General features: G+C 52.0%; 1 protein-coding gene and 1 long non-coding RNA gene across 4 annotated transcripts in view; one reads left to right on the top strand and one right to left on the bottom strand.

Annotated features, from left to right (window-relative positions):
* CELF5 (CUGBP Elav-like family member 5) overlaps nucleotides 1-24,739 on the top strand; it is a 41,933-nt gene extending 17,194 nt beyond the window's left edge. The window contains exons 3-13 of one of the 3 annotated variants that reach the window (XR_013998749.1): nucleotides 8,286-8,337; nucleotides 10,034-10,162; nucleotides 11,181-11,260; nucleotides 13,168-13,314; nucleotides 13,973-14,114; nucleotides 14,199-14,345; nucleotides 15,831-15,893; nucleotides 16,346-16,432; nucleotides 19,111-19,213; nucleotides 21,363-21,530; nucleotides 22,920-24,739. Coding sequence is in view for 1 of the 3 variants with exons in the window: in XM_081136241.1 (XP_080992367.1) it covers nucleotides 8,286-8,337; nucleotides 10,034-10,162; nucleotides 11,181-11,260; nucleotides 13,168-13,314; nucleotides 13,973-14,114; nucleotides 14,199-14,345; nucleotides 15,831-15,893; nucleotides 16,346-16,432; nucleotides 19,070-19,213; nucleotides 21,363-21,490 (1,119 nt within the window). In the remaining 2 variants the exon portion in view is untranslated. Of the gene's footprint in view, nucleotides 1-8,285; nucleotides 8,338-10,033; nucleotides 10,163-11,180; nucleotides 11,261-13,167; nucleotides 13,315-13,972; nucleotides 14,115-14,198; nucleotides 14,346-15,830; nucleotides 15,894-16,345; nucleotides 16,433-19,069; nucleotides 19,214-21,362; nucleotides 21,531-22,919 lie in introns of all 3 variants that reach the window. The other 2 variants (XR_013998750.1, XM_081136241.1) reach the window with 2 other exon arrangements.
* LOC308556728 lies at nucleotides 8,357-15,783 on the bottom strand. The gene is made up of 3 exons (XR_013998751.1): nucleotides 15,701-15,783; nucleotides 15,384-15,526; nucleotides 8,357-8,431 (listed from the first exon to the last, which is right to left on the bottom strand). It is a non-coding gene; the product is annotated as an uncharacterized lncRNA (long non-coding RNA).
* Nucleotides 24,740-26,109: the final 1,370 nt, after the last annotated feature.

Consider the following 26,109-nt stretch of genomic DNA (forward strand, 5'->3'; position numbering starts at 1 on the left):
CCGCGTGGCTCAGCAGCGGAGCATCGGCCTATGAACCAGGAGGTCCCGGTTCAATCCTGGGTCAGGGCACGTGCCCGGGTTGTGGGCTTGATCCCCGGTGGGGGGCGTGCAGGAGGCAGCCGGTCAATGACTCTGTCATCATTGATGTTTCTCTCTCTCCCTCTCCCTTCCTGTCTCTGAAAACATATATAAAATAAATAAATAAAATGTTCTAAGCCCAATGTCAGCAAACTTTTTATGTAAAGGACCAGAGAATACATTTTGTTGTTGTTGTTGCTTTGCCCGGCATATGACCACATAAAAGCCTCAGACAACATGTAAAACGAATGGGTGTGGCTGTGTGCTAATAAAACTTTATTTACAAAAACAGACAGAAGGGTCAGAATAAGGCTGTAATTTGCCAAACCCCATTGTAGACCATTGCTGTCCAATAGAACTTTCTCCAGTGATGGACATGTCCTGTCCGTGCTGTCCAGTATGGTGGCCACTAGGTCCATGTGGCTATTGAGCCTTTAAAATGTGGCAAGTATGACTCAGGAACTATATTTTTAATGTTATTTAATTTTAATAAATGTAAATTTAAACTTAAGTGGCTACATGTGGTTAGTGGTTACCACATTGGACAGCTCAAATCTAGAATGTTCTATATCAGGGGTTGGCTACTGTGTTAGTACAGATCTAGAGTGTTCTAGACTGGAGCCAGCTACTGTATTGGAGAGTGCAGACCTAGAACATTCTAGACTAGGAGCCAGCCATCATATTGAATAGTGCAGTCCTAGAATATTCTAGACCAGGGGTCAGCTATTATATTGGATAGCACAGACCTAGAATGTTCTAGACCCAGGAACATGATACAGTATCATCATATGTCTAGACTGCAAGGTTCAAGGTCTCTCTTTGATACCAGCTCATAGTTGGGTTGTGAAGAGTCTCAGGCAATACCCTCTCCTCTCAGGGTCTCAGTTTCCCCAGCCTCCACACTGGGCCTGGGGTGTGCATTATCACCATTGCCCAGCACTGCTGAGGCCCCTCATCTAAATGCCATGTCCACCAGGGGAGCTGGAGCTGCTGCCAGCCCTGTTTGACAGAGGGGGAGACTGTGGGTAAGAGAAGGGACTCATGCAAGGTCACCTAGCAGGGTGAGGGCTGCAGCTATATCCATCCCACTCCACAGGCCTTGAACCTCTGGCTTGTCTGATTCAGTTTCCTGCAAGCTGGTCCCTTCCCTCCTGGAGGTAAAGGCTGATGTTTGATAAATAAGGGGAGGGTGGCTCAGATCTGGACCCTGGGGATGCAGGGACCCCTGGGGACACCCCCCCCCCCCAGGCCTGGGCAGCATCCTCTGGGAGTATAGCCTGATTTTAAAAAATTATTTCTTAAAGTTTGCAAAATACCACACACTTAGAGAAAAGTGCACGCAACACAAATAATCATAAAGCAAACACTCCCATTATTACTACACAGTTGGCACCCTGAAAATCCCCATCCCATGTCCCCAAGCCAAGCCTCTCTTCCAGTGGGAGGAGTCACTATTCTGACTTTTATGGTACCCAACCTCTGCCTTTCTCCATGGCCTCAGCACTTACACCTTTCTAAAATATTAGCTGGCTTTTGCCTGTTTTCCTCTTAACCCAATGTCAGTGGAATCAGATCATATGTAGGCCTTCCCATCCGCATTTCCCCCCACACTTAGTGTGACGCTGGGAAGAGGCAGGTGGCACGCGTCTGTAGCCGGAGCTTTTCCGCCGCCGCGCAGCGCCACGCGTGACTACACGATTTGTCCGTCCCCCTGTTGCTGGCATTTGGGTTGTTTCCAGTTTTTGCTGTTCCGAGCAGATCCATTTCCGTGTGTTGGTTCTGGTGTGCACGCGCCACGTTCCCACTGGGCACATGCCCAGGAGTTCTGATCCCTAAGTGTGTGTACCTTTGGCTTCTGATTAGTGAAGGGCTTGACTTTCCGGGTAAGCCACCCTCCCCCAGGACACCCACAGATATGGGACCAGCCTTTCAGAACCAGATCTGGGGGCTCATTTGCAGATTGCACGGGTGGAGGGGGATTGCTGGGGCAGAAGGCCCCCCTCACCTGTCAGCTGCATCTGAGCACTGAAGTCTGAGCCCCCCCCCAGGTGTCTCCACCAAAAGCTGGAGCTGCATGAGGTTCACCTCGTGCTGGAAAAACCAACCCTACCAGCTCTTGTGCCTGTGCATGCTTGCACACCAGCCAGGGAGTTAGGGACCAGAGCTGAGTCACTCTAGAGATCAAGACAGCCACCATCTTTCCTGTCCCCTGCACCCCTCCCCCCCAAACCCGTGTGTGTGTGTGTGTGTGTGTGTGTGTGTGTGTGTGTGTGTGTGTGTTGGGGAAGGCAGTGTGGAGTGGAGACTTCTTTTTATCTCTGGATAAACCACGAAAGGAACGGCTCAGGTCATTTGCTTTCCCTGTGCCTCCACCATGGCTCAGCCGAGCTCCCCTCCCCTAATACTTCTTTCTGAAGTGAGAATGACCCTCCTTTCCAGTTCCCCCCTCAAGTGCGCTGGCGGGGTCCGTGGTGGAATCAGGTTAATCAAATCTCAGCGTTCTGGCATAGGATCCTAAATTGAATACAACAGGATCCCAGACTAGAGCCTGAAAGGACCCAGGACCCTGAATCCAGGCTGGGCAAGTGCCTTAGATCCCAGCAGAGGATCTCTGCTGGTGGTTCCTGGAAGTGGAATGGGTCCTGTGGGGGGGGGAGGCAGTGGAGGCCAGTGCAGCCAGCTGCTGTCTCTTGGACTGTTTAAGGCAACACCATCTTTTTCATCATGAAGGTCTTGGGGGCAAGGGACACCCAGATCTGGCAGCCACCCTACTGCTTATCTGAGCACCCCTGAAAGGGATGCCTTTGTCTGTTCGGCTGTGGGTCCCCCATAGACCCTTTCTGAAAACCCCTTCTGTGTACATAGGCATCTCTGAGGTGGCCCCCTTGCAGGACCCACGCTCACACCCCATGACTTGGCTCAGTGTCAAGCCAAACCTGCAAATGAGCGAGGGGCCCCAAAGTGCTGAATCATCTAATGATTTGACCTTCCTGGGCCTCAGTTTACTTACCTGTGAAATGGGAGTGTTTTGAGAATTCTGTGAGGTGACCCATGCCAGGTTCTAAGCACACAATGGGAACTTGGTCAATCTATGCTGAATGAGAGGACCATCCCGGCAAGTCAAGCATCAGGACTCATGGTCAGTAGTGTCTTTCCAAGCCTGTTTGCTTCCCACGAAAGGGAGCTGGTGTAGACAGAGCCTGGCACAAACTCTTGGGTTACCTCCCTGCTGAACACTGTGCCCAGCACATTTCCAGCTTGCTCTGTGCCCATGGGGATAAGACTTTGGTTTCACTTTCTGTGAAAACCATAGGTCTTGCTTCATTCCATTTCAGTTGTTCTCTATGGACTCTGTGCTGGGTCTTCTCGGGTTAGAAAACACAGAGCCCCTCAACCCCTGCCCCGAAGAGCTCACCCAAAAGAGGGACTGTGTGTGTGTGTGTGTGTGTGTTAGGAGTTGTGCTGTGATCAAAGCAAGGTCTAGGCAAAGCAACCAAAGCAGACAGACAGTGAGGGGAAGGTGTCAGAGGAAGTGGAATTTGAGGGGTCTTTTCAAGGTGAGGATGGTGTGCAGAGGGGTGTACTCCAGCCAAGTTAGTGCAACAGCAGCGTCCCAGGGGCATAGGAGGGAAGTCTGGGGCTGAGCAGCAAAGGTGGCTCAAATGCCAAGTGGAAGAGCTACCCCAAGGGCAATAGGGAGCCAAGGCAGCATCTAGACCAGGAGAGACACTTGATCTGGGCCCAGGTGGGAGAGGAGGAGGCAGGGATGGTGACCTGGGCAGCCCAGCAGGGGTCCGCCTTGCTTCCTTCCTCTTCACACCCCTCACCCCCGGAAACAACCCAGTTGGGGCTTCCCCTGGGGTCCCCATGTCTTCTAAAGGCACAACTTTGCAAACCCAGGAGACTCTTTAAGGCCCCAGCCTGACTACTAGAGACTCCTCCTGCAGTCCCTGCCCCCAGTGGCCTCAGTTTCCCCATCTGTACTATACATAGGTCATACTTAAGGGACCCTGTTTTCCCAGTGGTGTACGGCTTGGTTGAAGTCACCCAGCAAAGGCTGGGGGACAGAGCAAGGACTGGACCCCAGCCACTTCATGTGTGCCTACCCCAAAGACACAGACACTCCCAGAGCCCCAGCCCACAGGACCTTGACTAGAGGGATAGCTGGGTCCTCAGAGGACACTGAGGAAATTGGCAGGAGATTGGGCCTCTGATTCTTTTTTTTAATCCTCACTGGAGGATATTTTTCCATTGCTTTTCAGAGAGAGTGGAAGGAGGAAGAGAGGGAGAGAGGGAGAGAGAGAGAGAGAGAGAGAGAGAGAGAGAGAGAGAGGGAGATAAGGGAGACATAGCCGTCGGTTGCCTCCCTCACAAGCCCCAACCCAGGCTGGAGCCTGCAACCGAGGTAAGTGCCTCGGTCAGAATGGAACCCGGACCCTTCCGGCTGAGGGCTGATGCTCTAACCACTGAGCAACCGGCTAGGGTGGGCCTCTGAGTCTGATGTTCTTCTTTCCCTTTCGGATTTGCCCATTTATAAAATGGGAATGTTTCCATCTCATAAAGTTGTTTGGAGATTAATGTCAGTGGATGTACATATTGCTCCCACGTGAGAAATTTCTCCCCTCAAACTCCTATTCACTTCAAAACCCACCACGGATTTCCCATCTTCAGTGCAGCCCCCGCATAGCCTTTGGCTCTTTGCTGTTCTTTGCTCTAGGCTCTCCCAGCCCTTGATTCTGCCCTCTGCCCAAACCCTGACCCTATGAGTGTGGGAGTGTCTGTATCTGCCTCTCTTCCCCTCCACCAGACAAGTGGGATCCTCCCTGGGATTCAAAATTACTCAGCACACTGGGAATGTTGTTGAATAAATGAAAAGAGGGAGGGAGAGGGCAGAAGGAAGAGATGCAACACTGGGGAGCCAGAGGTGGGGGAGGGAGAGAGGGCGCTCAGCAGAGACCTTGGTGGGACAGATGGAGAGAGGGAGCTGGAAGGGGGTGGGCTGGAGAGGTGGGGGTATGAGGAGACCCCGTTCCCTCCTGGCACCCCTCCTCCGGGCTCTGCTGGGCACGCAGGGCCTGGCCAGGGGCTGGTGGATTGCCTGGGCGTGGGGCTCAGGAAGTGGGGCATCGGGCCTCGGCTTCCTGCTGTGTATGCGCCCCTGTGCGCCCAGGGCCGGTGCTGCAGGCCACAGCCTGCTGGGTGCCAGCCTGGTGTGAGTCTCTAGGCTGGTGGGTGAGGCGGGGTGCGGGCCTGTGGGGTGTGGACAGCTGGGCCTCCAAGCCTCAGCTTCCAAGTGGGAGGCCGGAGAGGAGGGGGCTGCACACCTGGCTTCTGGGACCAGACCAGGGCCTCCTCCCCCTGCCAAGCTGACCCAGGAAGGGGAAGGAGCCTCCCAGTAGGAGGTGAAAGGTCCCAGGCTCTGCAGCATCCAAAGGTGCAGAGGGTGAGCAGGTACCCAGGCCACGGGAATGTGGTGAGGGTGCTATGGTGGGGGCAGGTTCCCTCCCTGTGGCCCCCTCCCTACTTCCCTCTCTTGGCTCATCCATCTCCAGAAGATTATATTTAAATATCTCTTTTGTGCAAGGCAGGAGCTAGGCTCGCCCCTAAGAGGCGGTTTCCATGGTAACAACAATTGCCAGCTTCCATGTGGTGAATCAGTGTTGCCTTGGCAACCCCATCCTCATCTGCCCAAGGTGCTGGGAGGGGGAAGAGATGAGGGCCAGTGGAGGTGAGGTGGGAGGGGTGGGGGAGCAGGAGGCTGATGCTCAGGTGCCCCCTTTTCCCCCACTTCCTTTCATCACCTCAGTCTGCCCCCAGCCCAGAATCTGGTCCCATCTGGTTGAAATAATCTCCCCTCCTGCCTCCAGCTAGCAGGGTGTGGTACCCAGGTTGGTGTGTGTGTGTGTGTGTGTGTGTGTGTGTGTGTGGTGGTGGGGGAAGGGAGACATGGGTCCCCCTTTCCTCTGAGGGTGTGGCTGGGTGGCAGAACTGTTGAACTACCGGAATTGGGGACACTGGATTGGGGAGGCTGAGGCCTCCCTGGTTCTGGAGCTCCCAAGGTTGAGTTCAGATTGAGGCAGCTGCGCCCATATGTGCCTGGGAACACACTCAGATAGGGGGAAGGGATCTGAAGTGGGAGAGGCTCAGGTAGGGGAAGGGGAGCAGAGAGAAGGAAGGGACTGAGAAAGGTGAGGGAAACTAGAGAGGAGGAGGGGAGTCTACCATGGGAGGGGACTCAGGGAAAGGGGGTGCTGAATAAAGGAGAGGCTCAAAGAGGGAGTTCAGAGCTGGGACAGAGTCTGAGAGAAGGGGAAATAATTCAGAGGGGAGGAGACATGGGGGTTTCAAAGTTGGTGAGGGGTCTCTACTCATGGGAGTGGGTGGAAACACCTCTACATTTGACCTCTAGGGCTCCTTAGTGCCTCAACTCATCTACCATGACCTTGGTGGATATAGTAAATAACTTTTCTCTGGGCCTTGATTTTGACATCTATAAAATGGGGTGAAAACCATGTCTCTCTCTTGAGCTTGCTGGGTAGCTGCACTATGATCAGAAAACTGACATTTATCAAGCACCTTCTCTGGATGGGTGGGGATCTACTCCAAGATTGTCTGACCTAGGACCAGCACTCACTGCCCCCAGGCCTATTGGGGAGGGATGAGGTGCCTTTCTGTTTGGTGGATGTCAGCCCCTTTCTTCTGGTCAGCTCAGTTCAGGAGGCTCCTCTGAATCTCCCATGTATCCTGCCCTGTGTGGGGTGATGCTGTGGTCCTCAGTCTGGAGGAAGAAGAGCAATACAGAGACATGTCCTGCCCTGAGGCAGAGGGAGGAGGGAACTTGAGGGGTGAAAGGATTGCCCACTTGGGGGCTTTTGAGTTGGGATTTGACGAACAAGTAGGAGTTCACCAGAGATACCAAGTTGGGAGGAAGATTCTGTCCTAGGATCAGTGGAGAAGCAAATGCCTCCTCATCCTATATCCCTCAAGTCTGCTGTCAAATGTTCACATTAGCTCATATCATACTCATGGCTGGGTAAGTTTGGGGGTAAGGGCTAGGGGAGGATTTCTTCTATTGAACATAATTTTCAGTGCCAGGGGTGTGGGATAGAAGTGTCCAGAACATGAGTCCAGATTTTAGGCTGGTCCACTCAGGTATGACAGTCCTCCCACCTGAAGCTCTGGGAGCTGACTAAAAGCAGCAGCCTTGGTGTATTAGTCAGCTACTTCTGAGTAACAGACCACCCCAACCATTTTATTTGTTCATGATTCTGTGAGTTGGTAATCCCAGCCTTGCTCCAGGGGTCATTCATGCAGCTGCAGTCAGTTGGGGCTTGACTGGGGCAAGCTAGGCCAGAACGACCTCACTCCTATGTGCTGTGTGTTAGTGAGGCCTCTCTGTGCATAAGGTCTACCATACTCCAATAGTTTTCCTGGGCATGACCTGGCATGACCTGGTATGCTCAGGGTCTCATGAGTGGAAGCTGCAAGGCCTCTTGAAGCCAAAGTTAGAACCCCCACAACTTCACTTCCACTTCATTCTATGGTCAGAGCAAGTCACATGGCCAAGTCCAGATTCAAAAGGAAAATAGACTTTAGTTCTTTTTTTAAAATCTAATTTTATTTATTTTTATTTTTTATATCTTTATTGATTTCAGAGAGAGGAAAGGAGAGGGGGAGAGAGAGATAGAAACATCGATGATGAGAGAGTCCTCATTGATCGGCTGCCTCCTGCATGCCCCCAACTGGGGATCGAGACCGCAACCCGGGCATGTGCCCTGACCAGGAATCAAAGCCCGATTGCTTGGATCCTAGGTCAATGCTCAACTGCTGAGCCACACCCGGCCAGGTGACTTTAGTTCTTGATGAGAGGAACCACAAAGTATCATCACATACAGGGACTGGAGGAGTTGGGCCATTTTTGTAAACAGTCTCTGGCACTTGGGGAGGCAAGGAAGCTTCCTGGAAGAAAGGATATTGTTACTGGGTTTTAGAGGCTAAGTAAAAGTTTTTCAGACAGCATGATCAAGGCCCTGTAGGTGGGACCATGTGTTGTTTGGTTTGAGTGGAGTGTTAGTTGCTGCCTGGTGGTTGGTGGGATGCTGAGGCTGGAGAGGTGGGCAGGGTTGCCTGGCAGAGCTCAGGCAAAGTCCCTACACATGCTACTCCAGCTGCTGACCTTGACCTCCCCCATACCCCTCTTTCCACAGATGGCGAGGCCAATCCAGGTGAAGCCTGCGGACAGCGAAAGTCGTGGAGGTAGTTGTCATCTCTCTGTGACCTCCAGGCTGGGGGTTGGTGGAGGAATGAGACCCCTTCACAAAAGGCTGCAGCAGTCATCTGCTTGCTTACACACCTAATGGGGTAGAGACAGGATAGCAGGGGCCTCTGTCCCCTCTTCCCAAGCACATAGCCACAGGCCAGGTGCAGCTACTTTCCTCTGGAACTTGAAATACCTACCCCATTCCTCTCAGGGAGCAGTAATGGGGATCTTCTGACGCAGAGGAGATAGGGTCCCTGAAGAGCTATGGATTGATTTCTGGTGTGTGTGTGTGCACGTTTGCATGTCTGGACAAGTGTGCATGTCTGTGTATGTAAGCATGCATACTCGGGCACACTTGTGTGCAGACACGTGCAAGTATGTGCACATATGCATGCATGTTTCTGCCGCTGGTGCAGTGGGGGTGAGTGCATGGCTGCACACCCAGCCTGTGCGCGGGCGTGTGTGTTCAAGTATGTGTGCTTGACTGTAACAGGCTGGGCATGTGGGCATGCAGGCTGGGGCCTGGTGTCTGCATGGGGCGGGACTGTGTGGTGGGGGTATGTCCATGGAGGGGGATGCTTGGCTGTCCCCATAGGTTACAAAACATCTTGGAGATTTTTGTCCCCCTGCCCCATCTCAGGTGGATTGGGGGCTGAGGGAGAATAGCCAGCCCTCGGGGTGGTGTGTGGGACAAGGCTGGTAGGAACCCTGCATATGGATAAGAGCCTGGTCAAGCCCGTATGGGCTGGGAGCCTGTTTTCATGCTCTCTGACCTGGCTGCCAGTGTGGGTCAGAGATCAGAGGTGGGGTCTGCATGTCTCCATCTCCATCCGCTCTCTTTCCACCCTCTCCCTCCATATCTGTTTCTCTCTCATCCTTTTCTTTCCTGTCTCTGGTTCTCTCTCTGCTGCTCTCTGTATCTCTCTTTGCCTGTCTCTGTTTCACTCATCTGTCTTTCTCTCCCTGATTTTCAATCTCTCTGCTTCTGTGTTTCTCCCTGCCTCCCACCCCCATGAGTGACAGCTGCCAGAAAACTGGTCTCCATAGTAACCCAGCTCACCTTCTCTGGGAGAGGACGCTGCCAGGTTGTTCCTGATCATAGGGGAGCAGCGCTATTACCCCAGGGGGCAGGGCTCTGGCGCCTCACACAGGAGAGGCTGGCCCACACTGACCCCTGGCCTTAGACTTGGGCAGGCCCCAGCCAGGCATCCAGCCAGGCACCCACTCCAGGCTGCCCAGGCACTTGGTCCTGTGCACAGACATGCCCTCTTCACTCATTCAGCAAACACTGATTGCCTAGCCCCTTCTGAGCCCTGGTAGGGTTGGGCAGGGAGCTCTGCTGGGCACCATGAGGATGCAGAGGCCACTAGCGCTCACCCCTCCCTGGAAAATCTAGATGGCAGAAGACAGACAGACCGACAGGGACCTGGGCCAGGCCAGGCAGTTCCTAACCCCGGTACTATGTGTGAGCTCCCTGAGCAGACGCCTGGGAGGACTGAAGGGCATTGGGGGGGGGGGGGGGGCTGAGTGAGCCAAGGCTTGGCGATGAGCCCGCGCGGGAACGCGGGAGGCTGGGGACCCGCGGCAGGGAGAGCGCCCGGCTGTGACCCTGCGCGCGCGGAGCCGGCGGCCAGGGGAGGAATTCCCGGAGGCTGTCCCGCCGGGACTCGGCTGAGGTGGTGTCTCCGCCCACAGGGGACCGGAAGCTGTTTGTGGGGATGCTGAACAAGCAGCAGTCGGAGGAGGACGTGCTGCGGCTGTTCCAGCCCTTCGGGGTCATAGACGAGTGCACGGTGCTCCGGGGGCCTGATGGCAGCAGCAAAGGTGACAGGCCAGGGGCTGGGCAGGCTCTGGGGCCGGGGCTGTGAACGTGGGGAGCAGGGCGGGGCCCGGGTTGGACCCCCGGCCCGGCGCGCGGAGCCAGACTGGTCGCCGGGCCCGAGGCTGGGCGGGGCCGCCCTTTCGGCGGCTGGGCGGGGACGGTGCCCACCTACCCGCCCGAGTCCCCCGGAGACGCCGCCTCCACGACTGCCGTGGGACTGTTTGCACCCGGATTTGCCTGCGTCCTGTGGACGGTATTTCTGCCTGATCCTACCCACTCCACCGTTCCTATAGGGCTGTACCTTCTAGAAATGCTTGTTTAATGACCTCCAAAAACTTGTTTTCCTGTCTGCCCAGGGGACTGTATGTGACTGGGGTTGAGTGTCACTCCTCCTGCATCTGTCTCTGACTCTTTCTGCCTGGGTATCCAAATGACTATTTCTTTCTGGGTCTTCATGTGTCTGGTGGTCTCTGTCTGTCTGTCCACCTGATTCTGCCCGTGTGACTGACTGGCTGGGTCTGCCCTTGGTTGGTGACTTTATCCCCATTTCTCCAACTCTGGTCACGTGAGCCTATCCATCTAGGTCTGAGTACATCTCTGCCTGAGTGCACACAGGACCGTATCTCTCTGCATCTGTGTCTCATGGTTTGTCACTTTAATTCTGCTCATCTGATTACAACTCTGGATTTCCTAGTGTTGGTGGCTGATGGTGTTTTCTAAGCCTGTCCTCATCACTTGATTGTGAGTTTGACAAACAGCTATTTGGCTGGCTGGCTTTCTGATTGAATGGGTGGCCAACTGTCTGTGGCTGGCCATGTGCTTCTCTTACTGTCTCATCCTTCATTGTCCAGCTCTCTGTCTGAGCAAATGGCTGGCTGGCTCTGTTGTCCAGATGTCTGACTTTCTGGCTGCATGTGTCTGATGCTGACTGGCCATCCAGGGCTCTCAGCTCCCTCTCCAGTGGCCTCTGCCTTCCTAGAAAGACCTTGTTGCCTCTCACCTGTTCTTCTCTTGGAGCAGGCTGTGCCTTCGTGAAGTTCTCCTCCCACACGGAGGCTCAGGCGGCAATCCATGCTCTGCATGGCAGCCAGACCATGCCGGTGAGTAGGAGCTGCCCTGGGCCATGGTGGTGGGCATGGGAAAGGGGCAAGGATGTTCTGTTTCTACCATCCCAGCCATCCTGGCTCTTCTTCACAGAGGGCACAGGTGGAAAAAGGGGCAGTCTCTGATGGGTGTGAGTGGGTGTATGTGTGTGTGATCATGAATGTGTGAATGTGTATGTGTGAATGTATGTGTGTGTGCAAGGATGTACTGCATGTGAGTGTGTCTGAGAGAGCATGTGAATCTGAGAGAGCATGCACTCTCTCATGCATGTCTGTGTGAGTGCATGAGTATGCCTGGGTAATGTGGGGGGAACAAGTGCATGCATGTGCCTCTGTAGGTGTGTGTGTGAGGGTAAGTGTGTGAATATGTGTGTGGATGAGTGCATGCATGTGAGTATGTGTGGGTGAGGGCATGTGATTATGTGTGCAGAGTGACTGTATGTACTTATGTGTGTACTTGTGTGATTTTGTGCATGGGTATGTAAATGCATGTGTGCAAGTATGTGTGAGCATGCATGGTAAGTGTGTATGAGTGCTGTGCATGACTGTGAACCTGCATGGTGAGTGTATGTGTGTGAGTATATAGGAGGGGTGAGACCTGAAGGTTGCTGGGAGTTGTTGAGGCTCGCAGAGGGACATGCGGGTATGGGGACAAGATCAAAGGCAGGATCGGAATGGGCAGCCCCAGAGGAGCTGGAGAGGATGGGCTGGAGGGGCCTGCAGTTCAAGGCTGAGGGGCACAGATTCTTCCTATGGCCATGGGGAGCCACAGAGGGGTTCAACAAGGAAGGGAAGGGGCCAGGTTAGTTGGAAATGTCTCTTTGGGGCCAGAGTAGGGGGTGGGCAGAGGCAAGACTGGAGCTGGGAACTTGTGGGTCAGCAGTGGTGTGAGGCTGGGAAGGACCACCAAGGCACTGGGAGTGGCCCTGCCCCCCAGGAAGGAGGCTCTAGGGACCACTTTCACTGTATGCAAATGTCTAAAGGTGCATGGGAAAGACAGCCTTGGAGAACTAACTCTCTCAGTTCTTGAAAATGGGTGTGAAGTACAGGGCAGTCTCAGAAGAGCAGGCATCAGTTTTACTCACTGGACAGAAATGATTTAGCTCATCACAAAGGTCAGGCTTCCTCCTACTCAGACCTGTCCAGTGATGAGGTTGGCAGGCATAGCAGGGAGTGAGCTCTCCATTAAAGGGGGCATGTCAACCTCTCTGGTGGTTGGAATCTCACATGTTCTCAGGTACAAGATGCCATTTGCAGAGTTATCCATCTGTGCCCCATTTCTCTTTGGTGATTGGATTCTCACCTGTTCTCAGGTGTGGGTGACAATTATAGGATCCTCCACCCAAGCCACCAGTGTTCCTTTCTAGTAGTTGGATTCTCCTCCTGGGTTTTTTTGTGTTTTTTTTTTTTTTTAAGATTTTAAATTTATTTTTAGAGAGAGAGAAACATTGATATGAGAGCAAAACATTGGCTGCCTCCTGCACATCCTCTGCCAGGGAGCCTGCAACCCTGGTATGTGCCCGGACCAGGATCAAACCGGCAACCTTTGGTGCAGGAGACAATGCCCAACCAACTGAGCCACACAGGCCAAGGCTCCTCCTGTTTTTGAGAGTGTGCCTGAGAGTCAGGGTCCTTCACTGTACTTCAGACACTGCCCCCTGGGCCCAGATGTCCCACCTGTGTGCAGGGGTGGTTGCACCATCAAGTGCGAGACCCAGGACTCTGATCTTCAGGTAGTCTCACTGTGGAGCCCAAAGTCTGCAGCTGGGGCTTATGGACAGGGCCAACAGCTATTGCCATCTATACCTCTCACCCAAGGGCCAGAGCTGGTGTGGTTCTGGGGTCCCCAGATTCCTGGTTACCTCCCTCCTTTTTTCTTTTCCTGCTTGCGGCTGCTCCTGTAGGGTGCCTCCTCCAGCCTGGTGGTCAAGTTTGCCGACACAGACAAGGAGCGAACACTACGGCGCATGCAGCAGATGGTGGGCCAGCTGGGCATCCTGACACCATCCCTCACCCTGCCCTTCAGCCCCTACAGTGCCTACGCCCAGGCTGTGAGTGACCTCAGTGGGGCTTTCAGGACCACTTGGAGGATCTGACTCAGTCTCTCTCTCGATCTAAGTCTAGAGGGGTTTGACCTCTCTGCCTATCTTTCTGTCTCCTACCCAGTCTCTCTGACCTAGGGTTCTATCCTGGCCATTGCTGAGCCCACAAATCCAGGCTGATTCCTGAGCCCCAACCCTAGCTGAGCCCCCAGCCATAAACTGAGCCCTGGGTCCAAGGTGAACCCCAACTCTGGACTGACATGACCCCATGCTCAGCCCCCAAATAATTCAGGCCAAGCCTCAACCCCAAACTGAGACCAAACCCAGGCTGAGCCTCTAAATCCAGGCTAACTCCAAACTGAGTCCCAACCCTGGCTGAGTTAAATGTTGACTGATCCCTTGACTGAACCCAGATCCCTGGACGAGCCCTGATTCCTATAAGCTCTGCACCTAGACTGAGCCCTAACCCTATGCTGAGCCCTGATCCTAGAGTAAGCTTTGATCCCAGGCTGACCCCCAGTTCCTGACTGATCTCTGACCCTGGCCTGAGTCAAGATATCCAGCCTGACCCCCCTAGTTACTGGAGGACCAGGCCTCCCCCTGGGAGCTATGATCTCAGGGCAGGTGCCACCCTGATTGTGCATATTGACTCCCTCTCTACCACCAGCTCATGCAGCAGCAGACAACGGTCCTGTCCACGTCAGGCAGCTACCTGAGCCCTGGCGTGGCCTTCTCACCTTGCCACATTCAGCAGATTGGCGCCGTCAGCCTTAATGGGCTGCCTGCCACGCCCATCGCCCCTGCCTCTGGTGAGAGTCCTCCAGAGGCCCAAGGATGGGTGGGCAGGGCCAGGGCTAGACCCAGACTCCTCATGATGTTTTTCTGCTCTGCAGGACTGCACTCACCCCCACTGCTCAGCACTGCCGCCGTGCCCGGCCTCATGGCTCCCATCACCAACAGCTTTGCAGGTGTTGTGCCCTTCCCTGGTGGGCACCCTGCCCTAGAGACCGTATATGCCAATGGCCTCATGCCCTACCCAGGTAACTTGAGTGATTCCTCAGGGCCTAGGAGAGCATTAGGGGTCAGGGACGGTGTCTCTAGGACAAGCATAATTTCTTGTGCCTTGGTGTCCCATGGAACAGAGGGACAGAACAAAGGGAATCTCAGCTTGTGTGCACAGAGAAAAAGGTTAAACATAGGAACTTTGTACCCAGACATTTCTGGGTTCATATTCAGGTTTGGAGGCCCTGGGTGATTCCTTTAAGTCTCTGAGTTTCAGTTTGCTCATCTATGGAACAGGGCAGATAATATCAGTCATCTCATGAGGTTGCATTGACAATGAAATCATTATGCAAAATGCTTAACACATCACCTAGTACTAAGAATGGCACCATCAATCTTAATTATTAAACATTACTGTTTGGGAAGATATCAGTACCCATATTCATTCATTCATTTATTCATTCATTCATTCACTCAGTATTGACCATGGACTGATTTGGGCTGGGCTCTGCACCTTTCCCTACTATACCATGATTTCAAGGCAAACATCTTCCAACACCTTGCTGAGGTTAAGTAAATCATCTGTGCTTCCACCAATGAGGAGGATTTATTTTTATTTTTATTTTTATTTTGAAATGGTTGAGGCTAACGAGGAGTTGCCAAAATAATACAGAGAAGTCCTGTGTACTCCTCGCCCAGCTTCCCCTGATGCTACCATCATAGATAATTATAGGACATTGTCAAAACCAGGAAACTGACATTGGTGTGTACAATGAACTCAACTGGAGTGGGAGAGCATATTCAGATTTCATTGCTTTTTACATGCACTTGTGTGTGTGTGTGACTCTACACCGTTTTATCACAGGTATAGATTCATGTAATCACCACCACATTCAAGATACAGAACTGTTCCAGCTCTACAAAGTAATTCGTTCATGCAACTCTTTTACAATCACATCCCTCCACACCATTCTGTCCTCGAGCAACCTCTCTCTCTCCATTCGAGCAGAATCTTTTGGCTAAATTTTCTTGATTCACCAGCTTTGGTGACATGGACAAACTCTCCCCTCACTTACCTCCTTCACTCAGGGCAGTAGAAAGGTCACAGCCACATAGGGGGGTCCATGAAGTGACTGATGAATGAGGTGTAGGCAGCAAGAGAGGGGAAGGGACGGGGGTGAGCGGTGGTCTGGAGCAGAGGCCTGGAGTCCTGGAGAATCTAGAGAATAAAAGGAACGAGGGGGTCCTGATGGGGATACAGAGATGGGATGTTTCAAACTCTCTGGAGTCCAAGAAATCTGGATTCCAGTTTGGCTTCTGCCATTTCCTATCTGTGCCCGTTACTTCAGATCTTTGAGCCTCAGTTTTCCCACCTGTAAAATTGGAATCATACCTGTAAACCATTTACGCAGAGGTGAAGCGAGGGCGGACGCCTGTTGCTCTCTTTCCGGCTCTTAAGAATTGCGGGTGGATAGAAGTCTTATGCTGCCCCCGCCCCGCTTAGTCCCTTTGTCTGCCCGCAGCCCAGAGCCCGACCATGGCCGAGACCCTTCATCCCGCCTTCTCCGGAGTCCAGCAGTACACAGGTAGGGAGGCGGCCCGGCCCGGCCCGCGGTTGGCCCCGCCCCACAAGAAACCCCGCCCCACAAGAAGCTCCGCCCCCAGGGCTCGGCCCCAAGGTCTGTCTTTAACCTGGCTTCCCAGCTCTCGGCGCTGCCCGGGTCTTTCGCGTCCGGTCCCGCCCCTCAAGTCCTGCCCGGCCCCTACCAAGGCCCCACCCCACCTCTGACTCTTCCTAAGGCCCGCCTTAGCCCCTCCCTTAGCTCCTGTCCCCGCCTCTCAGGTCCTGGCCCCTCCCCTCTTTCCTGTTGCCGTGGCCCCACCTTTAGGCCTTCTCTTCGTTGTGGCCACGCCTCTCCTCCGCAAGGCCTGGCACTAGCCCCGCCCTCATCCTAGGCCCCGCCCCTAGAATAAGTCCCGCCCCGCCGACGCCGGGCGCCCACCGGCCTCACTCCGCTTCCGCTCCGGGTCTCCACAGCCATGTACCCTACTGCGGCCATCACTCCCATCGCGCACAGCGTCCCGCAGCCGCCGCCGCTCCTGCAGCAGCAGCAGCAGCGAGAAGGTGAGGGGGCCGCGACCTCCCGTGGGCGCCAGCCCTGCCCTCTGACCGATCCCGTCACCTACAGGATCCACCCCGGGCCACGCCTCTGGGAACCGCGCGGCTAAGAACTTGCCCAGGAGACGGACTGGCCTGGGTGCAAGTCCTGACGCAGTCCCTGGGTGTTTGGGGGGCTCCTCCAGAAAGTGAGAACCGTGCTCGCTCGCTCCCGTAGGCATAGAGGTGCCCTCTCCAAAACGGAATGATCCTTCGAGTTTTTGGAGAGGAAACTCATTTCGAGGTTGGGGATGAGGTGATGATGTATTTCAGGTAAACTTGAGGCTTCCCCAGGAAAGTCGAGGGATGCAAGAGTTAGATTCTGGAGTAGGACAACTGGAATTCAGATCCACTCCCTTCTGATTTGTGACAAAAGGAAGGCACCTGGCTACCCTATTCCTCAGTATCCTCACCTGTAACACAGGCGACTGTGCCAAGAGGCGTTATCGGGAAGTAAGCAGTGGGCGCTCACCACAGGGGAGTCCCTTAGGACTTTAATCCAGCTGTTGGAAGTGGGGGGGAGGGGCTGGGGAGAAGTGACCAACCAGAAAAGCCCCAGGTCGCCCTCCACGGCAAGGGAAGCTCGGAAAATTCGTGTGTGAGCACGAATTTTTTTTTTCTCATGAGGCTTGGTTCATCTGGGTCCAGGTTTTCTGCATTCACCTAGTGTTTCCTGGAGACGAGATAGCCCATAAGCAAAAACAGGATTTGTGTTATGCTCAAAATTGTTCTGTGACATATCAATCACGTTGGAACACGCATTTTAAAAACAAGCATTATAGCAGAACTGTGGTCCTAATCAGAAAGGTAAGGGAGTGGGTGTGATTGTGTGATCTTGGATTTTGTATTTTCTGAGGTGGGGAATATTCATTGCAAGGTGGGAGCAATTCTCGGTGATTTGACCATTACCTTTGTTTTGGGGAGCATGGGAGAAGGTTTGGGAACTGTTCATGGCCTCAGATAATCAGGTTTTTATTTTTTGATTTATTTTATTTTACTTTTTATTAAATTTATTGGGGTGACATTGGCTAATAAAATTATATAGGTTTCAGCCCTAGCCGGTTTGGCTTAGTGGTTAGAATGTTGACCTGCAGACTGAAGGGTCCTGGGTTCGATTCCGGCCAAGGGCATGTACCCAGCCCATTCAGGGAGCATGGAGGAGGTAACCGATCGATATGTCCTCACATCGATGTTTCTCTCTCTCTCTTCCACTCTCTCTGAAAAAGCAATGGGAAGATATCCTCAGGTGAGGATTAAAAAAAATTATATAGGTTTCGGGTGAACAATTCTATGATACATCATCTGTATATTGTACTGTGTTTTCACCACCCCAAGTCAATCAGGTTTTTTTTTGTTGTTGTTTTTAATCCTCACCCAAGGATATTTTTTCCATTGCTTTTCAGAGAGAGTGGAGGGGGTGGGGGAGAGAGAGAAACAGCAATATGAGAGAGACATTGATTGGTTGCATTCCCCACTTGCCCCAACCAGGACTGGGGATTGAGCCTGCAACGGAGGTACATGCCCTTGGCTGGAACTGAACCCGGGGCCCTTCAGTCCACAGGCCAGTGCTCTAACCACTGAGGCAAACCATCTAAGACAATCAGGTTTTTAAATGGTATTAATTATAGTTTGTATATAAACCATGCACTGGGGATTATATGGGGAAGGGATGATTTTGAGGGTTAGCCATGCTTAAAAAAAAATAGTTTGGGTTGATATAGTCTACCATTTAAAAATTATTCGTGTTTTAAGGATAACTGGGGTTCAGGACTAGAGAATTCTCTTTTTATTTTACTTGATTTTATTTTTGCATCACCTGAGTTTTGAAAATTATCCAAAGTTAAGAGGATTATCCATAGCTTTTGGAAAATATATCTGGATATTTGGGTTTGGGGACCAGAGGATACTTGTCTTGTTTTATTCTATGATCATCAGACTTTTATTACTATTTTTAAAAATTGATTTTAGAGAGAGAAGGAGGGGGAGAGAGAGAGACATCGATGTGAGAGAGATACATCAACTGGTTGCCTCCCGCATGCACCCCAATAAGAGCCCTGACCAGGGATCGAACCCACAACCTAGGTATGTGCCCTGACCAGAAATCGAACCTGAGACCTTCCGGTGCACGGAATGACACTCCAACCAACTGAGCCCCACTGGCCAGGGCAATCATCGGACTTTTTAAAAAAACATTTTATTTTAGAACTAGTTTTAGACTTACAGAATAATTGCAAAGATAGATTATAGTTTCCACATACCTACACCTAGTTAACCTGACTTTTGTAAATAATCTGGAGTTTGAGGTTTAGGGATTTTCCTGGATTTTGGAGTTTTTGGGATTTATCTTGGTTTGGGTGGAGGAGTAGGGATCATCTGAATTTTATAAATTATCTGGGGCCTGAGGATTATCAGAGGTTTGGAGTATCCGAGTGTGGGATTATAGACCAGGGTTCAGGGTGACTTTCCTCCCTTCCCCCCCATTTCCAGACCCCTTCTTCCTGACCACTAGAGGTACCAGACGTGGGTCCAGACCCGCCCCTCCCCCAGGGGGGGGTCCACCTCCTCTCCTTGGGGGCTTTATGTCTTTCTCTCCCCCACCTGCAGGTCCCGAAGGCTGTAACCTGTTTATCTACCACCTCCCCCAGGAGTTTGGAGACACGGAGCTGACACAGATGTTCCTGCCCTTCGGCAATATCATCTCCTCCAAGGTGTTTATGGATCGGGCCACCAACCAGAGCAAATGTTTTGGTGAGTACCTTGGAGGGCACCCCTTCCTGCTGGCCAGCCTGTCTCACTCCCTTCACCCTGGAACAGAAGATGGGGGATGAGGTGGGAGGGGATGGTCAGTCATGAGACAGGCCTGGTCCAAAAGAATCACATTTTTAAAAAAAAATCACATTCATAATCAGAGTGAGCACTTAATAAGCACCTACTATGTGCTGGGCACTTGCTATACATTCTTTCTAAGTCTCATTCATTCATTCATTCATTCATTCATTCAAGAAATACATATATTATGTCCCTGCTGTGTACCAGGCTCTGCTTGGCACTGGGCATATAGCGGTGAAGGAAGCCTACAAACCCCTGCCCTCAGAAAGCTCACAGTCTTCCTGTACTGTCCAGCAGAACTTTCTCTGATGATGGCAATGTTCTACATCTGAGCCATCAGCCCCATGTGGCTACCAAGCACTTGAAATGTGGCCAGTGTGACCAAAGGACTAAATTTTAAATTTTATTTAATTTTAATTAATTTAAATTTAAATAACCACTGGAGCCAGTGGCTACCGAATTGGAAAGCACAGGTTTAGGGGGAGGAGATGGAAACAAGGAATAATAGGATATAGGCCAGGGAATTATAATCAGTATGAAGAAAAATAGAACTGACTAGTGATGAGCCCAGCATGGGGAAATCTGTAGGAAGAGTGTTCTAGGAAGGGGGAACAGCATGTGCAAAGGCCTGGGGCTGGACTATGTGTGTTGGAGGAACAGTGAGAAGGCCTGTGTGGATGGAACAGAGTGAGTGATGGGGAGAGAGGAGGAGGTAAGGGCAGGTGGGGGACAGGGGCAAGTCATGAAGGGTCTTGAACTTTCGGGAGGACTTCTTTGTCCCCAGAAACAGAAAATTAGGGCTCAAAGAGACACTGACACTTGTTCAAAGTCACACAGCTGCAAAGAGGCAGAACCTAGATTAGAACTAGTCTGTTTAACTACAAAATCTGGACTGTTAACCCCACCCTGTCCTCTTCTAAGAGCTAACTTGACTGTTTAAGTGCCTTCTGTATGTACTCCATATCCAGCCATAAAGGGGAAGAATTGTCCCTTTTTTGCTGAGGGAAGAAAGAGAGGAACAGAATGGTCAGGTGACACACTTGAAGTCACCCAGCAAGTACAGGACTCCCACTAGTGCCCAGGCCCCCTCTTATGTAACCTGCTTCCAGGAGGAAGAGGAAATTTCTAGAGGAAAACCTATTCAATCTTACAACAATCAGGGGGGTCATATGCATTTTCTGAGCCTCAGTTTGCTCATCTATATAATTGGGGGGCATTAGAAGAGATAAATATGACATTAACCCCCCAGCTCTAGATTCCCCTGTGGCTCCCCCTGGGCCTCAGCAAGACCCTTCAACCTTGACTCCACTATCTCTCTGCCTGACCTCTCACTTGGCCTCTCACATAGAGCTCAGGTGGCCCCATCTCCAAATGCTTGTGTGGTTCCTTCCTCCTGGAGGGCCCCTGGCCTCTGTGGCCTCCACATGGTCTGTGAAGTCTGTGAGGACAGAGAGGTAAGGGGCAGGAGTAGGGCCAGGTGGCCTTCAGGTGGCAGGTGGAGGGAGTTTTGGCTGGGGGCAGTTTAAGGAGGGGGAGGCTTAAGTATTTCTGAGAGTCTTGGGGGAGACTAGGAGCAGAGAGTCTGGCAGAGACAAAGAGACAGAGATAGAGAGAAGGAAGGAGAGATGGAAAAAGACAGAAGAGACAAAGACATGCACACACAAAGATAGTCAGATGGACAGACAAGATCCCAGATGAATAGAGGTCTCAGAGGAGGCAAAGGGTTAGTTAGCATCAGGGCCCAGAAGGAGGCAGGCATTCCGGTGAGAGGGAGAACGTGCCCCTCCCCAGACCCCCAGAGGTTCCACCTGTCCCCAACTCCACAAGGGAAATCTCAGCAAAGCAAACCCCGGGTAGGGAATGAGTGCCCCATCCCCAGAGGCATGCAAGTCCAGGGGTGTCAGAACCAGGCCAGAGCTGCTGTGTGTCCTCTGGCAAGCCCTTGCACCTCCGCGGGCTGTCTGCCCCTGCGAGCGCACACCCCGCCCCTAGGACCCCCGCGAGCCGGGAAGCCGAATGGAAGACGCCCACGTTGCCCACCATCGCGGGTCCACCCCGGTCTCTGCAGGCTTCGTGAGCTTTGACAACCCGGCCAGCGCACAAACCGCCATCCAAGCCATGAATGGCTTTCAGATCGGCATGAAGAGGCTGAAAGTGCAGCTGAAGCGGCCCAAAGATCCGGGACACCCCTACTGACCACGCCCACAGCTGCCCCTAGGCTGTGGGCTTGGCCCAGGTGAGCCGCCAGGCGGCCCCACCCACTCCAACCCCCCCCAGCTCAGTGTTGGCCGTGCCCCTCCCTCTTCTCCAAACCCTCTCCGGGCCAGGGGGTGGGGGTGGGACTTGGCGTGGGGGGTGAGGTTGCTGCAGGAGACTTCGGGAGCCCTCAGGTTGGATTGGTAGGGACCGAGCTGGATGAAGACACTCCCAATCCCTATTGTGGACCCGAGGGTAGGATTGTGTTGGCAAGCAGGGAAACCAGTGCTCACCGAGGGTGGTTCCGGAGTCCTTCCTGGAGAAGGCTTTGGAGGATGAATAGAAATTTGTCTGAGGGGCCAGGTTGGGTAGAGTGGGGAATGTTCTGGGGAGGGCCTTCTCTCCTGTTCTAAGACTCTTCCAGCTGGGCCCCTCTCTCAGCTCCTCTTATTTGGTATAATTCATACCCAATGGGTTGATGGGAAAGTGGGATTTTGCCCCACCTACCAGCATGTGAGAAAAAAATGTCCCTCCAAACAGACAAATCCCCAAGAGTGTATTTTGCCATCAGAGCAAACAACTTTATCAACTAATCACCTTCTTTGGGGAAGGAATAAATGAGCCTAAGGGGCTAGTGAGGAAACTAGCTACTGACCTCAAGTTTCCATGAGCCTCATCTGTGAAATGGGCTCATAAAAATCATCTTCCCCAGAGGCAGTGGGGAGGACTCACACAGGGAACATGGTGTTTTCCCTGTTGAGCCCAGGACCCACTACCTGTAAAGTTCTCGATAATTCTTTTTTTTTTTTCTTTTTTAATCACCATTGCCGTCGTCATCAGAGAGCCTCGCCTGGGGTCTGGCACAAAGTAGGTGCTCAGTTAGGGGACTGTATTCAGACCCTGTTAGGTCAGCACCCACAGATTTGAGGGTGTGCAGTCACAGAGTCCTGCATCTTGGAACTCACGTTTGGAAACCTGCCATGTTTGAAAAACAGCTCACAGGCGATCCATACACTTTTAACACACCAGGATAGCACAGCCTTCCTGAGCACCTACTATATGCTAGGCACTGTTTCCAGCATTTGGGGACACAGCTGCCAATGAACAGAAACTTGGGGGTGGGCTGGATGGTTGGGGGAGAAACTGCCTTCCCGGAAGAGCTTCAGTGTCAGGCTGCAGAGGAGAGGAGACACAAACAGGAATATCTGTCCCCGGTTCCCAGATAAGGACACAGACTGGGTGACCCTGAATCTGTTCCAAGCCAGGTTTGTCAGCCTCCAAACTCCAAAATGGACTCTTTCTGAGAAGATTAGGAGCCTTGGGGTCCCAGACCCCAACCTGGCTAGGGCAAGGGGGCGGATGGGAGGTGAGGTCATCTGCCTTTGTGCCCTGGCTCAGAGCTCCCTAACGCCCCTCCCTTCTCCGCCAGGTGAGGGGCCTTCCACCCCAGGAGGGTTTCCCCGCTTCCAACTGATCCAGGACTTTTCCGTAAATTACAACCGAGTTTGGACACCAGCCCTTCCTCTCCTCTCCTGTTTCCCCTTAGCCCCCTTCCCAAAATGTGAACCGCTACCGAAGAGGGCAGGGGGCGGGGGAGCTCCTGAGCTGGGGGCTGAGGAGTTCACCACTTCCTCCTGGGAGATTTCTTCTCTCCCCACCCCCCACAACCTTGGTGGCTTCCCCAAACTAAATCACAACTTTTCCTATATATATATATGCATATATATATAGAGCTATAGACAGTATATATATTTTTTGAGTATAGATCATGGGACCAAACTTTTCTGACTTCCTTCCACCCAAGAGAAGGTGACCCTAAGCTGGTCACTCAGCAGGGACATAAGAAGGGCTGAGGCTGGCCGGGCAGCCCAGTGTCTCCTCACCTCCCGGCTGTATTGTCAGACCAGGGTGCCGGAGAAGCACTGGGAGTCATCAGCCAACCGATATACCTCCAGGACTTTTGGCCGCTGCCACCGACGATTCTCTTGGGCCTATGGGCTCAGCCGGCTTGAGTGTCCCTGGTCCTAGCTGCAGCTTCCGGGACCCCCTAACCTCCCTCGTCTCAGAATCCTGCCTTCCCCAGCACAAAAGAGACCCCCTAGCCTCCCCCAGCACTTTCTCCCCAGTCATAGCCTTACTCATGTGACCAATAGCCCTTAGCTTTCCGTCGGGGGTAAATGGGGTGGGTGGGAGCCCCCTCTCCTCTTGCCCCCTCCCAAGGGCAGGCAGCCTGTCCTCCCTGCCTTCGGATCACCAGCCTGGAATTCACGATCTCATAACCAAGATCGCCACGCTCGTTGGACAAGCCCAACCTGCACTGGCCAAGCACCCCTTTGCCGAAGATACCTCTTCAAAGAATTTTTTTTTAAATTTAATTTTGATCTTTCTGAGCAGGTACAAAGAAGAAAAGTGAAGAAGAAATGGGGGGAAAATCAAACAACAATGGATTTTTGTTTCCTAGCTGGGGCTGGGAGGGAGATCCTGTGGGGTGCCTCTGTATACCTACCCAAACCGAGAAAACCCACTTGAAGCACAGAGTCAAGTTCGCTTGGTCGTCCAGCAGGGCCTATTGCCAAACGAGGCGCCAGAGAACTTAATAAGCTCAAGAAAAATAATTTTGGAAAACAGCATTCCCTTTTGTTTCTACCAAAATGTGTTGGCCAACCCAGAAAAAAACAAAAAAACAAAAAAAAAACAAAAAAAAAAACCACAGTAAAAAAAAAAAAAAGAAAAAAAAAATCTGACCAACTTGTTTCGATATTCCAGAGTTTGATAATTGTTCCAAGACATTCTCTAGTGTGCCTGTGTCCCGTGCGTCTGCGTGTGCAAGCGTGTGCTCAGGGGCCGAGAGGGGGCCTCGTCTGTGTCTCCGGCGCCCACCCAGCTCCCCCCAGGCCTGGCGTGCAGTGGCGTGTGTCCTGGTCCATGTTTACTGGCTGTAAATACCATTTTTATACTCCACACCGAAGACCTACATGATTTGTACAATGTACTTTATTTCTGCTACTAGTAATTTCATGAAGTTTCAACTTGCAAACCAACTTTTGGAAACAAACTGCCACACACCACACACACACACAAGAAAGACAAGAGAAGGACTTAGAAGAAACTCTGGGTTGATGAATTTTGTGGCTGGAGAGGTCCTTGTCACTGTGGCGTGTTTCAGGTGAGAAGCTGCAAGCATCATCTTTATGTCCAAAACGCCTCTCTAGTCTGGAAAAACTGAAAGTTTATTTAATAAAAGTTTTACTTGCTAAAGGACTGAGTCCTCCCTTATTTGCCCTTTTGAGTCAATAAAGACCAAGTGCATCTGGCCCCATTGAGTTCCTGGGCTAGAGAAATTCAGATTTAGAGTTGGGAGATGCAGGAGGAGATATACTGAGAAGCAAATCTGCAGTTCCTGTAGCCAGGATTTCACCGAATCCACTCCAGAATTTGCAGAAATGGAGTGTTCATTCTCAGGAAGAGCAGGTGCCTTTGTTGATTCCCTCAGTCAGTCAGTCCACAGATGTTTCTTAAACACCTACATCTGTCTCTCTGCTGGCCACCACAGATGCAGCACTGACCAGATGGCTTTGGTCTCTGACCTCACGGAGGCAGCCCAGGAGAGGAGACTATACAACACATTTTTGAAAATTGGGGTAAAACTCACCCTAAAATTCACAAATTTTATCATTTTAAAATGTACAGCTCAATGGCATTAAGTACATTCACAAGGGTGTGCAGCCATCACTTCTGTCTAATTCCAGATCATTCCGTCACCCCAAAGCAATCTCATCTTCCTTAGCAGTCACTCCCCATTCCCCTCGCCCAGCCCCTGGCAACCACTAACCCACTCTCTGTCTCTCTGGACATTTCACAAAAATGGAATCACACACTGGCCTTTTGTGTCTGGCTTCTCTCACTGAGCATCATGTTTTCAAGGTTCATGAATGTTGTAGTGTGTCAGTGCCTCCTTTTAATGGCTAAATAATATTCCAGTGTGTGGATAGTCCACATGGTGTGTATTAATTCATCAATTGTTGCCACCTTTGGGCTATTGTGAATAGTTCCACCCTAAATATTTGTGTACAGTTTTTGTTTGAACACCTGTTTCAGTTGTTTCGGGTAGACATCTATGAGCAGACTTGCTGGGTCATGTGGTAATTCTATGTTTAGCTCTTTGAGGAACCACCCAACCATTGTCCATGACGACTGCCCCATTTTACACATCCACCAGCAGTACACAAGGGCCCCAGTTTCTCCACATCCTTGTCAACACTGTTATACAATAGATTTTTAATTGGAATGTTGAGGGAGAAAGTCCCCAATTTGACCTGTAGCCAAGGACCCAGAAATGCTCCAAGGAAGGCATGAAGTGAGCCATGAAGGAGATGAAATTAGAGAGATGATGTGGTTTTGGCTCCTGCCCCACTCCAGTGGAGGCCTCAAAGTCCCCCCAAAACAAAAAATCCTGGTACCTGGGGTGGGCCCGGGATGGGGGTGTGAATAGTGGAGACAGCCACACCCAAGCTGAGTCTCTTGAAATGGATGGGAGTCATACTAACCGCTTGATTTAATGAGCTACTGAATATCCTGCCAGATACTTTGCAAAACCATGTCTCTTATTGGTAATTCAT

This window comes from Miniopterus schreibersii (genome assembly GCF_964146895.1).
Source record: "Miniopterus schreibersii genome assembly, chromosome: 4".
NCBI classification, from domain to species: Eukaryota; Metazoa; Chordata; class Mammalia; order Chiroptera; family Miniopteridae; genus Miniopterus; species Miniopterus schreibersii.